This window comes from Tenrec ecaudatus, chromosome 14, assembly GCF_050624435.1.
Source record: "Tenrec ecaudatus isolate mTenEca1 chromosome 14, mTenEca1.hap1, whole genome shotgun sequence".
NCBI lineage: Eukaryota > Metazoa > Chordata > Mammalia > Afrosoricida > Tenrecidae > Tenrec > Tenrec ecaudatus.
In genome coordinates, this window is record NC_134543.1 from 45,059,463 (window position 1) to 45,077,418 (window position 17,956).

The 17,956-nt window shown below is 36.9% G+C and overlaps 2 protein-coding genes across 4 annotated transcripts in view; one reads left to right on the forward strand and one right to left on the reverse strand.

The window, feature by feature from the left end:
* The window catches only part of RTN1 (reticulon 1), a 412,417-nt gene that overhangs the window by 17,781 nt on the left and 376,680 nt on the right, over positions 1–17,956 (forward strand). The window lies entirely within an intron of this gene.
* Positions 3,907–17,956, reverse strand: part of LRRC9 (leucine rich repeat containing 9) — a 134,180-nt gene continuing 120,130 nt past the window's right edge. Inside the window, exons 32-33 of the mRNA XM_075531829.1 lie at positions 5,393–5,561; positions 3,907–4,590 (exon numbers count right to left, since the gene is read on the reverse strand). Coding sequence (XP_075387944.1) covers positions 4,551–4,590; positions 5,393–5,561 — 209 coding nt within the window. The 3' untranslated portion in view covers positions 3,907–4,550. The remainder of the gene's footprint in view (positions 4,591–5,392; positions 5,562–17,956) is intronic.

Below are 17,956 nucleotides of genomic sequence, written 5' to 3' on the forward strand. Positions count from 1 at the left end.
TACCTAAAAAGAGACCAGAGTTCTTGACAAGGTAAATTAACCAGAGAAATATGCCAATTTTGACTTCATTTCCATCCCCGTGAATGAGTGCATTCATTCTCTTTAGATTTAAAGCTCCTCATTCTACAGCTCCTCAACACCCTTTATAGAATTCAGCTTGCTTTTCACCTACCTTTTAACAGTTTAACATAGAGGGCTGGATCACGTCTATTGTTCCAATTGTATGTAGCTTAAAAGGCTCTGCTGTATTTTACTCTCTCCATTGTATCTGGCTTCCCTGAGTGCTTTCTCCCTGCATTTTACTCTCTGTTTTCTAAACCATTTATGCCTGTTCTTTCTGAAGACACTTGTTCATCTGGGAGCTCAAATTGACTCCTCTCCATTCTATTTCCTTAACTAAAAATGCACCATTAAGGTTGATTGAACTCTTTTTAAAGCACTTCATAAAAAATGAAAGGCTTTAAGAAAGTAGGCTACCAGTGTTTGTAAATACCTGTTTTCAGCTAAATTGATAGGAAGGGATAAGAAATAATTGGAAACTTAAAAATGTTATTGATATATATATATTTCACAGACAAAACATTTTTGTCTGGGGTTGGGAAGGAATGGGTATTCTGTTATAACAGGAAATGGAAGAAATACATCGTGGAGTCAAAACCATTAAAATTATGAGAAACATTTTCTAGAAAAAGATAAACTAATGTTTTGTGATAAGATGTAAAATATGTCAGGTTCATGATTAAATCTACAGTTTCCAATCATACCACCCTAATTTCTTTTTTTCTGTTTAAAATACAGTCATTGTCATTTTTACAACATACAAATCATTATAACTTTTTTATCCCCTAGTGATATTATGTTTACAAATGGGACTGTGCTGGTATGAAAGATTTTTAATAGGTGGAAGTGAATTAGAAAGATTAAAGACCAGATGCAATGTATAACACCACTCATGAAAAATACTTCATAGCCATTTCTTGATGTTTGATAAAAACATAATTTAAATCATTTAACAAAATATTCTTATTGATCTTATTATTTTGATGGATACCAAAGCATCTGAAAAATAACTATATTTTAATGATACAATATAATGAAAATATGTTCAAGTTTTCAAATAAGTTTTTTAATCAGAGAGACTTAAGTGGAAAATGGTAATGTTGTGGAATTGCCGTTTACCACTGCTTAAATAGCTGCTATTTTATTGATTTACCTTAAAGAGCACAAAATAGTTAAAGGTAAGGTCTAAGTAAACTACATTACCTGTACTAAAAAGTGCTTTTAAAATGACTACTGAGTTCCTTTGAATGTGTGATTTTATTTCTAGGTTGCAGAATTTCATGAGTTTGCTAGGAAATCATTCATTGTGTTGAAATTGTAAGGAAAGACCATCACCTAGACCAAGAGTTTAAGGTCTAAAAGTGCATCAACTGAGTGTGAGAAGCGTCTTTTGAATGGTGTAATAAACAGTTTTATTCAAAATTGAGAAAAAATTGAAAGGAGTAGAATCTTTCATATTCTTAAAAAAGAATCATTTAGTAAAACAGAATATTTCTAATAAAATAACTGTATACTCCTTCTTGGCCCAGTTTTAAAAGACAACTACAAACTACAATTGCAATTTGGTACAAGGTTTTCTTTAAAAATATTTTTAGCAATGATGGAAATGTGTAGGAAGATAAGAACATTTATACACTTAGAGGCTGCTCAGAAGCTTAGTTTTATAGCATAGATATTAAAACAAATTAGCTTCTATCCCATAAAGAATTAGATTCTATTTCCATAAAGAATCTGATTTCATTAGATTCATTGAAGAGCTAACAGAGCTTGGCCAAAGTACTTGCTCCTGCTCATACAGAACTCGATAGAACATATTTTCTTAAGGTAGCATTTGATTGAAGCTAAGAGCCTAGGGTGTAACTAAGAGTAAGATCTAATGTTTTAATACACTCAACACTTCTTGTAATGCATGACCCTGTAATGTAAGTAGTAAAATAGTATGCTACTTAAATGTAAGGATTACTTTACAATTAGTCTTAAGTACCTGAAAACACAAAAATGTATATTAAACATGAGGTGAAATTTTATGTCAACGTCAGAAAATTCAGTACTATAAATACAGAACTAAACAACATTCTCACTGAGCAATCCATTAATCATAGTTACTATCGTCACTGTTAGGTCATCTAGATACAGTTCGGCGTTGTAAATTTTTAATCTATTCCAGCTTCCCAGGTGCCTTGTGGAGTTGCCCTTCATGGAAAATAAGCCCAACATCTGTGCATATGACTGCATGCAAAATGCACCCATCAAGACATGTGCAATTCATTCTTCCCCAGAGGATTTAACAAAGAAATCATTTTACTGACACTTTCCCTCAACTCAGTACACTGAAAAAGAATGGACAGTATACAGTTTTCACAGCATTCAGGCTTTAAGACAGCTGATAACTAAATGGCACAGTTGTAAGCTTTCTAAGTACTATTAGATACCACGTACAGGAATTAAAAAACAACTAGTGAATTTGGAGTCTGGAAATCTAGGATTCAGAGTGATGTCTATTCTTTTTAAGCCACAGATTTCTCATGTATAAATAAAGATAGTGCATGACATGTCTAATTCATATACTTATTAGAATAATCATTTATAGTGTGAGTCATGTTACAAATTAAAAATACTACCAATAACTGTACACATGTCTGTTGTGTTGTAATCAGTTATAACGTATTACAAATAATTTATAACTATAACATTACATATTTCTTATTCTTCATGTTAATAAGTTACTTATTACAAGTTATTGTATTTTATTTTGAAGAAGAAATTCAGGTGCAAGTAAAATTTAATTAAAAATTTTTGAATGAAAAGTATAAAATGTCTTAAGCTTTGATGTGTATATAAAAATAAAATGATAGCAAATGTTTTAAAATGAATAAAAGATGAATCAAAATATGTCAAACGTTAACTAAATTATATATTAACTAATTGATGTAATAACATGTATAATGTTGTTATACATCATTTAGTTAATATGTATAACACATTAGAGAAAATGTATATATGTATAACACATTAGAGAAAAAAATTCTCTAGTGAAGAGCTATTATATTTATTTTCCCACCAACTTTATTATTTAAGACACTTTATTACCTCAGTTGCACACATGCGGGCGGGATGGGTGCCAGTGTAGTAATAAACTGAAGTGCAGACCCCCTCCTGGTACACTGGAGAAAGCAGTTGTAAAACTAATGGGCAACAGAGACATCTTCTGGACATCTTAAGAACTGCACCGTTGTGTTTGAATGGTGACCAGGAGTTCCAATCAACTGATGGCAGTTATTCCTTCATAAGCGTAGCAGTTATTTTTAAAAAACACATTAAGAGCTTCACAATCAATGTTGCTATATTTAAAATTTCAAATAAGACATGATTAAATTAAAAACACTTAAAGAAGTAAAATACAAAATTTTTTTACTTTGGAATTACGTAGTTTCCAAAATAATGGTAAAATAATTTCTAAATAGCTTATAAAGTACAAATATATTAATGAAATAATATATTTTATTTTAATATAATTAATATATAGAGTATCATGAAACTACATACAGTGTTGAACCAAAATCTGCAAACATGAATCATTGCGCTTTTATATAAAAAGATTAGTAATTTACTCATCAATGTAAAGAACTGTATTTAACAAATAAATATATAAGCTCAAAACAATATTTGATTGATTTATCATGTATCCTAGTACTATGCTGTGTAACAGTTTAGAAAAACTATTTTAAGTAAAATATTACTATTAAGGTCAAAAATTAAAATTTCTGCCCTCAGGTTAATTAGTCTTTGCTTTAGGATAACAGAATCACTCTCGGCATAATATATACAACAGAAATTTGGGTATGAAAGTATTCTTTTTCCTCTTTTCTTGGACCTGAGTGACAGAGTGGTCCAATTCAGGAGCTCCTATTAAAGGCCACAGTTTCCATCTTTAAACAATTTGGGGAGCAGACTTGTTTTAGAGTATATATTTTGTAAGTATAATGTGAAAACTGTAATCTTTAGTTCAACTAGAAGGATCTTGCTTTTGTGAGAGCTGTTTTTGGTAAGAACTATATGCTTTATTTTTTATAGCCCCAAATGAAGAGGCATTATATGAAATATGCTTATTTACTTGTTATTTTTCTTAATATCTTCTTATTTGGGGCCATGGTGAGGTTTTGTGAATTCTCTTTCCATTACTGGGAGGAAGGATTTGCTTCTGTGCACTTGGTTGCGTGTCCCTTTTACCCTTTCAAGCTGATGGCTGCTATAATCCTAGTTGATGATTCTCTCCAGCACAGACATCCAAAGCATAACCAGAATAACCCTAGAAGGCAATAAAGGAGCGATGCGAGGTGGAATCCACCAGGGGTGATAATGGAACAGAAATGCTTTCGTAACATGATTATCGTATTCATATTTTTTTCACCCACTACTCTCTACCGGTTTTTGTACAGCTACTAAGCAGAAATAGACCTCTTGCTGTATAACCATTTCTCCTTAAGCAGTTACATTCGATTTGACCTGGGAAGGTTGTTAGCAGGCATTCTGTAAGAAAGAAAACATCTGTGAGTGGAATCATGGTGATATAATTTTTAGTATATCAGCTAACTTAAGGTAATTCTATAGTGAACACTGTCTTTATTATGTGTACAATTTCAAGGTGACACTAAAAATATTTTTGATATTTGAATCCTGGGGAACCAGTGGGATATGACAGGTTATAACAGTACAGTAAGTCAGGGTAGCAAGAGTCAGGCCTAAGCTCGATCCGCTGCCAGGACAGGGCAGTAGTTGGGACAAGTTAACTGGGTAGGCAGGTAGTACTTGGGAATCTAGGCAGATGGGGGCTGAGCGCCACAGAGGATTCTTAATGGAACTAGAAGTTTCCAGGCACTGGGCAGGGCTCTGGGACGGGGAGACAAAGGAAAGATAAAAAGAGGACTCTGAAAAATTATAAAATGCTCATAATTTCCAAGAGTTGAATTTATCTGCTGCTATGGAGTACTGCGAGTTTGAGGAGAATGCAATTACAAGTAGTTTGCCGTGTAATCATCCCAACCTTTTCCATTAGCACCTAAGTACTATGCCACCACGGCTCCTCCCATTGAGACTATCTGAGCACTATTCCACTTTGACAACCATTCCTTAGCCATTCTGATGGAAACAAACTGGACTTTTGGAAAGGTTTCATGAGTGTGGGAGAAGTCTTATTCTAGTGCTAGCAGCTTTTCCTATTCCCAGAATAAGTATGTAATAGTTAATAACAGTATTTACTATTTTTATATGTGAATAGCAAATGTGGGGAGAATTATCAATACATGATGAGTTACACACAAAATCATTTTACCTCCCTTCTTCTTGGTTGCTCTGGTGTGTTTGCGCAGTTAGAGATGTGACATTCTGTTGTGATAAAAGAGATTGGGAAAGATTTGTCCCTCTTAGTTGCCGAAAAGCTGGTTCTGTATGGAAGCTTCGGGCGTTATTTGTCAGACTCACTGCATTCTTGTTTTTCTTGTCTGAAAGTAGGAGTTCAGACAGTTAAAATTATACAGCAATAAAAGGCATTAAGTAATATAAATGTTTGGATATCCTTCAGTTAAATATATATGCAATACATGTTTATAACATGAATGTTAAAATTTCAAATAAAAACATAAGCCTGGAATATATCACCAGCACTTCATGCTCCTTAATTTTTTTTTCTGATCCAGTGAATACATTTGAATCTATATAATTTTTAAAATGTAAAAATCCAGGATTACATGATACCATAATTGGACAGATAAAATGACCATTTTTTTTAAATGGGGCAAAATAGAAAACACAAAAGAGATTATAGAATATTTCTAGAAAATCTTATAAACTAGTAGTACATGAAAATCTAGAAGAGAAATTCATTAAAAAAAAGAAGTTATAGAGAAGAATTTAGGGTTGATGACATTTCTGAATACAATACTGTATGGTTAAGGAGAATAGTAACAATACAGGATGTCCAACCTCTATTACTTATCTGTCAGTTTGTTACTCTGTGATGGCTTGTGTGTTGTTCTAGTCCTAGAAGGTACGCCACCAAGTGTCTTGACTACTAACAGGGTGACCCATGATGGTCAGATTTTAGTGGAACTTTATCTACTTCTAAAAAAAAGGACTAGTGAAAACCTTGTGGGTAACATGAGAAGGTTGTTTGAAATAGTGATGGAAGGTGAGCCCCTCCAGTTGAAAGGCACTCAAAATATGAACAGGGAAGAGCTACCTCCTCAAAACAGGAGTTCTCCTTAAGGAGGTGGCTAGGAGAAAGCTTTCAGCTCCTTACTTTGCAATGGGGTACTACTGAAAACAAGAAACTGCTGCAAGCATCCATTATCATTTGAATGTGAAATATATGAAATACGACTCATGGAAAAGAAGAAATTGTCAATAACAAATGAATGCCTGAAGATCAATATCATATACGTAAGTGAACTGAAATGGACTAGTATTGACTATTTTGAATCAATCATATAGTCTACTATGTGGGGAATGATAAATTGAAGGAAGCATTGCATTCACTGTCAAAAAGTTTTTCAAAATCTGTCCTAAAATACAATGCTGTCAATGATAACATCCATATGCTTATAAGACATATCTGTTGATAAAGCTATTATTTAAATGTATGCACTAACCACTAATGTCAAAGATGAAAATATTACTGGTTCCACAGAAGCAATTTCTGCAGTCTTAAATTGATCAAATATAATTTATAATTACTGGTGATTAGAATGTGAAAATTAGAAACAAAGATGAAAAATCAGTAGTTGAAAATATCCCCCTTCATTCCGTGATGCTCACCTTCCTTACAGGATTGCTGAAGACAAAATGGGTGCATAAGCAAATGTAGTGAAGAAAGCTGATGGTGCCTGGATATCAAAAGATATAGCATCTGGGGTCTTAAAGGCTTGAAGATAAAAAAGTGGCCATCAAGCTCAGAAACAACAAAGTCCACATGGAAGAAGCACACCAGCCTGTGTGATCACGAGGTGTCGATGGGATCAGGTTTCAGGCATCAAAGAACAAAAAATCTTATAATTGTGGATGAGGGGAAGGGGGAGTGGAGACCGGAAGAGGGGGAGGTGACGAGCCAGTCAGGGTGCAGTGTAGCAACGATGAAACATACAACTTTCTTCTAGTTCTTTAATGCTTCCCCCCACCCCCGCCCCACTATCATGACCCCAGTTCTACCTTACAAATCCAGCTAGACCAGAGGGTGTACACTGGTACAGATAGGAACTGGAAACAGGGAATCCAGGACAGATGAACCCCCTCAGAATCAGTGGTGAGAGTGGCAATATGGGGAGGGTGAAGGGAAGGTGGGGTAGAAAGGGGAAACTGATTACAATAATCTACATATAACCTCCTGCCGGGAGATGGACAACAGAAAAGTGAGTGAAGGGAGCCATTGGACAGTGTAAGACATGACAGAATAATACTAATTTATAAATTATCAAGGATTTGTGAGGGAGAGAGGGCAGGAAGGTAAGGTAAAAAATGAGCTGATACCAAAGGCTCAAGGGGAATCAAATATTTTGAGAATGATGATGGCAAAAAATGTACAAATGTGCTTGACACGTGGATGGATGTATGGATTGTGATAAGAGTTATACAAGCCCCCAATAAAATGTTTTTTATAAAGAAAATATGTCCCCTTTATAGATTCTATAAGATTGACTAAATTAATGACACTATTAGAAGAATTAACTTATGCCCCAGCAGGATAATTGATAATGTGTTCTAACATAAAATGACAATGATATCTCTATATAAACCATAGATATATAAATGGATTTTAGGCATGTACTTAATTCTAACTCCAACTTAAGAACAATTAGTTCTTAGGACATGGCCCTGTTTGATGTAATTCGGTTAAAATTGAAAACCTTACCATATGATCTCCCCATTAACCCATTTTAACTTTTGTCTAGTTTTTAGTATTCTCTGCTTTCTTTTCTATTAAAGTTTTTTCTCTATTTCACTCTTTTACTGTTGTTATTTTTCTTTTAAAATGTTTTCCTATGTATGGAATTCAGGATTGGTAAATATATAGAGACCATAAATGGACTAAAGGTTCCTTAGGAGTATGGCAGGAGAGGTTGAAGGGAAATGAGGAGCTTCTAACAACGAGTACAAGAATGAAGAAAATGTTCCAAAATTGATGGTAGTGATGACTGTACAACTCTTTGTGTTATGACTGAACTACTGAATTTTATGGTTTAGGAATTATATGCCAATAGAACTGTTAAAAAGAAAATATTTAAAAGAAACTGTTGGTGACAGAAAATCACATAATAGAAATTGCAAGTCAAACAACTTATACATTGCCAAAATCTCCGTTTCAAAAACATAAAGGGAAACTATACAGATAGACCTTTCAGGAATCTTAAAATCCTCAGTTCGACTAATGCCAGTGGCGGAATGTAGAATAAATCTTAGTTGCTCAAATGAAAGTTCAATATAAAGCTCAAAAAAAAAAAAAAAAAAGAAACATAGAGCCAAGGTATGGTCTTGAGTATATCCCACCTGGATTTGGAGACCCTCACAATAATATATTTGATGCACTGGTCACTAGTGACTGAATACCAGGCAAGTTGTGAGATGAGATCAAGAATAGTGTCCATAAAGAAAGACAAAAGGCCATTAAAAAGACAGGGAACAAGGTAAGACTAAAATTCATGTCATAAAAGAGACTCTGAAACTTGCTCTTGACTATACAGTAGCTAAAGCAAGTGGAAGAAATGATGAACTAAGAGACCTGAACAGAAGATTTCAAAAAGTGGCTCTAGAAGACACAGTATGGGCAAGTATTATAATGAAGTGTGAAAGGCCTGAAATTACAAAACCCAAAGGGACAAACACACTTGGTATACCTCAGGGTGAGAGAATTGGAGGAAAAATTCAAGCCTCAAGATGAAATATTGAAAGACTGAGAAAAACCATGAACAATACAGTAAGCATCAAAAGACGATGGAAGGAAAACAGGAATTTCACTAAAAAGAATTGGTCAGTGTCCAACCATTCAGGAGGTTGCTCTTGTTACATGCCATCCAGTTGGTTCTGACCCACAGAGACCCTAGGCACCCCAAGGTTAAACATCGCCTGGTCCTACACCAGCCTCACAATTGTTCCCATATTCGAGCCCATTGTTGCAGCCACCATGTCCATCCATCTCATTGAAGGCCTTCCTCTTTTTCGCAGTGCTGGAGACTGGTCTCTCCTGACAATATTCCAAAGTATGGAAGATGAAGTCTTGCCATTCTTGCCTCTAAGGAGCCCTCTGGATGTAACAGATTTATTCTTCCAAAACAGATTTATTTGTCCTCTTAGAAGTTTGTGGTACTTTCAATGTTCAATTTAGCACCCAAATTAAAATGCATCAATTTTCTTTGATCCTCCTTATTCAATGTCCAACTTTCACAGAAGGTGATTGAAAATACCCTGGCTTGAGTCAGGTGCACCTTTTTCTTCAAAGCAACATCCTTACTATTCAGTACTCTAAGCAGGTTTATGCAGCAGATTTACTTAATGCAATGTGTCTTTTGATCTCTTTACTGCTGTTTCCATGAGCATTGATCTAGACAAAATCTTTGACTGTCAATCTTTCCTTCATTTATCATGATGTTGCCTATCAGTTCAGTTGTGAGGATTTTGGTCTTTACATTGAGTTTTAATCCATACTGAAAGTTACAATCCCTGATCTTCAGCAAGTACTTCAAGTCCTCCTTACTTTTAACAAGAAAATTATGTCATCTGCATATCGAAGGTTTTTAATAAGACTTCCTCCAATTCCAACAGCACATTCTTCTTCATATAATCCAACTTCTCTGATTATTTTCTCAGCATACAATCAGAATGGATAAGTATAGTGAAAGGACACGACCCCCCCACACACCTTTCCTGATGTTAAACCATGCAGCACTCCCTGGTTCTGTTGCACAACTTGCCTCTTGATCCATGAACAAGGTCCACAGGAGCACATTGAAGTGTTGTCAAATTCCCATTCAGGGATCAAGAACTGATGATATGAAGAAGCGAGTTCAAGCTGAATGGAAGGAATTGGCAAACAAACAAGGCTCCAGTAGTTGATGGATTACAAGCTGAGATTTTTCAACATTTTGGATGACAGCTTTTTAGCCAACCAAACTGTGCCCATGCTAAAGAAAGGCGAGCCAGTGAAACACGGAAGCCCTCAAACCATGATGTCCTTCAAACCATCAAAGTATCACCAATAGCACATGCAAGTAATAGTTCCCTGAAGATAATTTAAATAGAAAATTACTAAAAAGGTAGTTCCTTAAACAGAGCTAGGGAATACTCATGGTTTAAAATCAGGAGCAGGGTGTGCCAGAGTTGTATCCTTTTACCATATTTATTTGATCTATATGCTGAGCAAAGAATTCAAGAACTGGACTATATAAAAGAAAAACATGGCTTCAGGATTGAAAGATGACTCCTTATCAAGCTGTGAAATAAAATGGCACAACTTTGCTAGCTGAAAGCAAAGAGGACAAAGTTGACAAACTCTGTGATGAAGATCAAGGACTACACCCTTTATGGATTGCACCTCAACACAAAGAAAAAAATTTTCACAACGGGGAAAAGATCCAGGGTGTGAAGGATTTCATTTTACTATGATCAACAATCAATGCCCATGGAGGGAAATATCAAGAAATCACATGATGGGCAAATCTGTTGTCAAAAACATCTTTAAAGTGTTTAAATGCAAACATGATCTTTGAGAACAAAGGCATACCTGACTACAGCTACTTGCAGCCTCCATATTCAAGGTTTTCAAGACTGTAAACCTGCAAAAGCAGACAGCCTCATCTTTCTCCTGTGGAATGACTGGTGTGCTTGAACCTGCGACCTTGAGGATAGCAGTCCAATGCATAACCCCCAGCACCACTTGATGTGTTTTAAACTACATTTTCTTTAAATACTTAAACCACAGAGAGTAATTTACTATTCTTACCAAGCACTTAGATAATTTTATATTTTGTGTAATGTATGTTACACATACATTTAGTATGTTGCTATTGGTGGTCTGAGGATAATGTGAGAAGTAAAAAGAAATGGAAGAGGGGAACCCTCAGAGAAGGAGTAGTGTAGTAGCTAGCCTCAGTTTGCCAAGATGATAGACAGTAAGGAAGTAGAATTAGAGAAAATATTGTTTTAAACTTGGATTAAAATGCTTATAATAGAAGCAGGATCCATATTTCTCATCATATAATAAGCAAACACAAGATAGATCAAAAACCTAAATGTAAAATTATAAAAATATAAAAACCTAAAATTATAGTAGCCATCAAAGAAAAAACTGAACAAACTTAGGGGCTTTAATCCACGACACAAATACCCTACCAAACATAACTAAAAATGTACCAACACATCTAGAAGAAAACTAGATGACTAGACCCTCCTAAAAATTAAACATTTATGCAAATCAAAGGACTTCACAATAAAAGTAAATAGAGAACTTACAGACTGCGAAAAATGCCAATGGCATATCAGAAAAAAAGACTAGCCTATAGATTTTAGAAAAAACTTCAACACATTAACAACAGAGTAGTTAAAATATAGGTAGAGGACATGAACAGCCACTTCAAAGAAGACATGCAGGAGGCGAACAAACACTCGAAGAAATGCTTGTGATCATTAACTACTGATGGGAGAGATACAAATCAAGGCAACAATGAAATATCATCTCACTCCAGTGTTAATCATAAAAAAAAGAAAAGAAAAAAATATCCAGAAAACGTTAAGTTCAGGCAAGGGTGTAGGGATGAATCTTCACACACTGCTGATGGATGCAACCACTATGGAAAATGGTATGGCGCTTCCTTAAATGGTTGGAAATTAAAAAATTATATAACTGAGAAATCCTACCACTAGGTAAATCTACCAACAAAATAAGAGCCATGACCTGAACAAATATATACATGTACATTGTGGCATTAATAGCAAAAACATGGAAACAGCCTAGACTAATGACAGATGAATGGATAAACAAACTAGAGTACACACACACAATATAATACTATGGAACATTAAAGAATAATCATGAATATGGGAAATAGCATAAATGAATACAGAGGACACTAAATCACAAAGAACACATAAACTTAAAGATCATTTTGATAAAAGGTTTATACACCGAGGACAGCACTGAAGATACAGCCCAGGGAGAGTGGCACATCTGCTCAGACCACACACGAACAAACTAAGAGGGAAAGAGAGAGGGAGCGTGGACTGCATTCTGGCCCAACAAGCCTCGAGGATGACATTCCTGCTCAGAGCAGCCAGTGCCCAGTGAAGACCGTGGGGCTGACCCCACCACAAGACACAATGCCCCCTCACTGACCTATAGTGCTATGGGGGTCAGAACTGGAAACAGTATGGGAATTATGCCTGCTCCGATATCACCCCCGCCCTCTACGGGAGTGAAACACGAAGGGGGCATAATAGAGCAGCAAGGGGAGCAAATCAATTAAGTCCCCAAGGAATCCCTTTTTCTTTTTCTCATGCCTATGCATATAAGATAGGCAAGATAACCAATTCTGAGGAGAAAATGACGGGGCTCATGGCTCCAGGGGACCATGGGAGAGGAGGAGGTTCGAGAAAAGGAGGGGGGAGCCAACAAACCCAGGGACAAGGAATCAATAAGAGATCTAAAATTGATGCTGAGGAGGGCGTAGAATGCCTGGTGGGGTTTGATCAGGTGCAGTGTAGCCGAGAAAGAGCCGAGAGCTGAATGACGACTGAACATGATAACGGGACAGGAGGAAAGGAAAAGGAAATAGAGGAAAGAACTAGAAGGCAAGGACATTTATGGAGGTGGAAATATAGGCACGCACATGTAAATATATTAATATATAACAATACATAACACTATAAATATAATAATATATAATGATAGGGATATAGGTCTATGTACAGATATTTAAATGTTAAGTATTAACGTAACAGACGATGGATGGATGGATTGTGATAAGAGTTACATGAGTCCCCAATAAAATGTTTTTTTTAAAAAGGTAGCAGATGGATATTTAGTCTCAAGTCCTCCCTCAACACAAGAACACTGTTCTAATAAGCTGGCATTTTGTGATGCTCATATCCCCAACAGGATCACTGAAGTCAAAATAGGTGTACAAGCAAAAGTGGTAAAGAAAGCGGATGGTTCCTGGCTGTTAAAAGATATAGCATCTGAGGTCTCAAAGGTGTGAAGTTAAACAAGCAGCCATCTAGTAGGGAAGCTTCCAAGCCCACATGGAAGAAGCACACCAGCCTGTGTGATCACCAGGTGTTGACGGGATCAGGTAGCAGGCATCAGAAGACCCAAAATAAACAAATGTATCGATGCAAATGATGGGAGTCAGAGTGGAGACCCAGAAGCCCATCTGTGACAATTGGATATCCCCTCACAGAAGGGTCACAAGGAAGGAACACATCAGTCAGGGTGCAGCATAGCACTGACAGAACACACATCCCTCTAGTTCTTTAATGCTTCCCCCCTCCCCACCACTATCATAGCCCCAGTTCTACCTTACAAATCCAGCTAGACCAAAGCATGTGCACTGGAACAGATAAGAACTCTCAACACATGGAATCCAGGATAGACAACCCCCTCAGGAACAGTAATGGGAGTAGCAATACCATTAGGATCAAGGGAATGTTGGGGAGAAATGGGAACCAACTACAATGATCGACGTATAACTCCCCCTCCCCGAGGGACGAATAACAGAAATGTGGGCGAAGGGAGATAGTGGATTGTGTAAGATATGAAAATAAGAATGATTTATTAAAAAAGAATAATTTATAATTTATCACGTGTCCACGAGGGTGGGAGGGTGGTGGAAGGGAGGAAAAGAAGAGGAGCTGATACAAAGGGCTCAAGCAGAAAAAATTGTTTTGAAAATGATGGTGGCAACATATGTACAAAAGTTTTTGATACAATTGATGTATGGATTGTTATAAAGCCTGTAAGAGCACCCAATAAAATGGTTTATTTTACAAAAAGGAAGAAGAAGAAAAAAAGGTCACACAGAGAAAGGGTCATTATTTGATGGTTACCAGGGTTGGAAAGGAAAGGAGGGTAAAGTCACTAACTAAAGGAGACATTTGTATGAACTTGGGTGGAGGGAAAGGCAATAAGGGGGAGCTCAGCACAAAATGACCCAGGCAAAGGGAGGCTCTGGAAGGAGCACCAGGGTTAAAGGCAGCAAAGGTTCAGTACGATCACAAACACATTCCTGCAGTAACAGTAATACAATAATCCACCAATGGATACATAGATGCTCAAGTTAAACAGGGCTGGGCAAGCAGTTGTAGGACTAGACCCACAAATATAAGGAGGTTTGGCCGAGGGCAATTCTCAGCATCTATTTCTACATGTAGCAAATACATCAGTAAATACATCGGAGCACACAGGGTGCAGTTATGCAGACATCTTAGCCAGAACCAAATACCACGAAGGATTTAGTCAGTAGGTTTGGGAACTCAGAACCATAATTCCAGGGGACACTACGGAAAATGGGCAAAACATAGTCCATAAAGACCATATTCTTCTTCCTACTTTGGTGAACCCACCTCTGGTCTGTCAGTCTGTCCTACTGTGGTGGCCTGCATGTTGCTGCGGTGCTGGAAGCTGTGCCACTGGTACTTCAAACGCCAGCAGGGTCACCCATGGTGGGCAGATTGCAGTGGAGCTTCCAGACTAAGAAGAAGGAATATATAATACATTTCTGAAGAGTGAGCTACTGAGAACCTCATGAATTGCAGCAGAACATTGTCTGCAATAATGCTGGACTATGGACCCCTCAAGTTGGAAAGAACTCAAAACATGACTGGGAACAACTATTCAAAGTAGAAGCGACCTTGATGACTACTTTGAGTTTTTGAGACATTCGTTTGCTGGTGGGGCATGACACAAAATGAGATGAAACAGCTGTAAACATTCATTATAAATTCAAAGTGGCAATAATTTAAATGAATCACATAAACAATGAGACTTGTAGGCACTAGTGAGCAGGAATGGAATGGGAGTGCTATTCATTTTGAATTTAAAAATCATTTGGCTTATTGCACCAGAATGATAAAATCAAGAGGAATGGTGCATTAATGTCAGAAAGACTATTTTAAGACCTATCTTGAAATGCAATGTTGTCTGTGGTAATAGTAATATAACTACTGCAAGGTGACGGTACATGTGGTACTGGCAAGAATACTTAAAGTACCATGGGCTGCAAAAAAAAACAAGAAACAGAGAAAAAATCTGTCATGGAAGAAGTATAGTCGGAATGCTGCTTAGAGGCAAGGATGTCAAGACTTTGGCTAATGTACTTTGGGAATGTTGTCAGGAGAGACCAGTCCCTGGAGAAGGTCATCATGCTTGGTAAAGCAGAGGAGCAGCGAAAAAGCGGAAGGCCCTTCCTTAATGAGCTGGATTGACACAGTGGCTACAACAATGGGCTCACACGTAAGCGCAATTTTAAGTATGGCACAGGACCTGGCAGGGTTGTTATGCTATACTTAGGGTTGCTATGAGTCAGAACCAATGTACTATAAGTTGGAACCAATGGGACATCATTTGACAACAGCAATACATGTGGACCTCACCAGATGGAATGCACCGGAATCAAGCTCATTTACCTCAGTGAGAAGATGGCATGTGACTAATGATGGAGCAGACATTAAACTCCTCGTAGGTAAATTCAGTTGAAGCTGAAGAAAATTAAAATAACTTCACCAGAGCCCCCAAATGACCTTGGTATATCCAACCAGAATTTAGAGTCCATCTCAACATTTGACTCTTAAGACCAAAGAGTCGATGAATTGTGGGATGATATCAAGAACATCAGACGAGGGTTATTAAAAAATATAGGAAAGAAAGAGACTTTGGAACTTGTTCCTGAATGTAAACTAGTGAGTGGAAAAATGAAGTGAAGAAATGAACAGAACATTTCAAAGGATAACTCAAGAAGACCAAATAAAGCATTGTAATGAAATGTGTAAAGATGTGGAGTTAGAAAACAAAAGGGAAGAACACACTCAGCATTTCTCAAAGTGCAGGAACTGAAGGAAAATATCAAATCTCAAGTTACTGGGTTCCACAATCAATGTTCATTGAAGCAGTAGTCAAGAAATAAAACAAAATATTGCATTGGGAAAATTTGTTGTACAAGACCTCTTTAGAGTGTAAAAAAAAATCAAAGGTGAATCAGTTATCAGGAATCAAAGAACAAAAAATCATATCATTGTGTGCTCACCTCCCCGATACGATCACTGAAGACAAATGTGAAGAAAGCTGATAGTGCCCAGCTATCAAAAGATATAGCATCTGGGGTCTTAAAGGCTTGAAGGTAAACAAGCAGCCATCTAGCTTGGAAGTAACAAAGCCCACATGGAAGAAGCACACCAGCCTGTGTGATCATGAGGTGTCAAAGGGATCAGGTATCAGGCATTAAAGAACAAAAAATGATATCATTGTGAATGAGGGGGAGTGCGGAGTGGGGACTCAAAGCCCTTCTGTACATCCCCTTACAGAAGGGTCACAGGGAGATGAGCCAGTCAGGGTGCAGTATAGCAACAATGAAACATACAACTTTCCTCTAGTTCCTAAATGCTTCCTCCCCGTCCCACAGCCCCCCCCTCTCACCTCCCCACTATCATGATCCCAATTCTACCTTACAAATCTGGCTAGACCAGAGGATATACACTGGTACAGGTAGGAAATGGAAACACAGGGAATCCAGGACGGATGATACCTTCAGGACCAATGGTGAGAGTGGTGATACTGGAAGGGTGGAGGGAGGGTGGAGTAGAAAGGGGGAACCAATTACAAGGATCTAACCTCCTCCCTGGGGGACGGAAAACAGAAAAGTGGGTGAAGGGAGAAGTCAGACAGTGTAAGATAAGACAAAATAATAATTTATAAATTATCAAAGGTTCATGAGGGAGTGGGAAGGGGGGTGTGAGGGGGGAAAATGAGGAGCTGATAACAGGGGCTTATGTAGAGAGCAAATGTTTTGAGAATAATGAGGGTAACGAATGTACCAATGTGCTTTACACAATTAATATATATATGGATTATGATAAGAGTTATATGAGCCCCAATAAAATGATTTTTTTTAAAAAAGCAAAGGTGTCAGTTTGAGGTCTAAGATAATCTTATAAATTAAAAAAAGAAAGGAAATACATGATCATATCAATTAATACAGAAAGGCACTGGACAAAATCTAAGGCCCATTCCTGATAAAACAGTCAACTACACAGAAAAAAGGGAAATTCCTTAACATAATGAAAGAAATAGACAAAAACATCTATGATCAGCAAAAGTCTTAACAGAGAAAGATTAAAAGCATCCGCCTATGAGCAGGAACTAGGCAAGGTGCCCTGAGAAGTCCTTTATTACCACTCCTGTTCAATAGTGTGTTGGCAGAATTAGAGCTATAAGTCTATAAAGGGGAATAAAGGCATAAAAATTGGCAAGCTAAAATTATACTTTCACATGATATGATTCTATACATAGGAAACCCTGAAAACAGCAAGACAATTACGGGAACTAATTGAAAGGTTCAGAAAAGTAGTCTGGCATGAGACTAACATACAAACATCATCCAGATTCCTTTCAACTAGCAAATAAAATACTGAAAAGGAAACCAGGAAAACAATATGATTTAGAGTTGTCACCCAAAAGATGAACCAAAATATCTATACAAAGAAAATTATAAAACAATAGTACAAGAAATCAGTGGATGACTATAACACTCTCCTAGAAAGGAAGACCTAATATTTTAAAATGCCAACACTAACTAAAACAATCTACTAATCCACACACATAGAGCTGTCCCAACCCAGATTCAGTAAAGAGATGGGGGAAAAA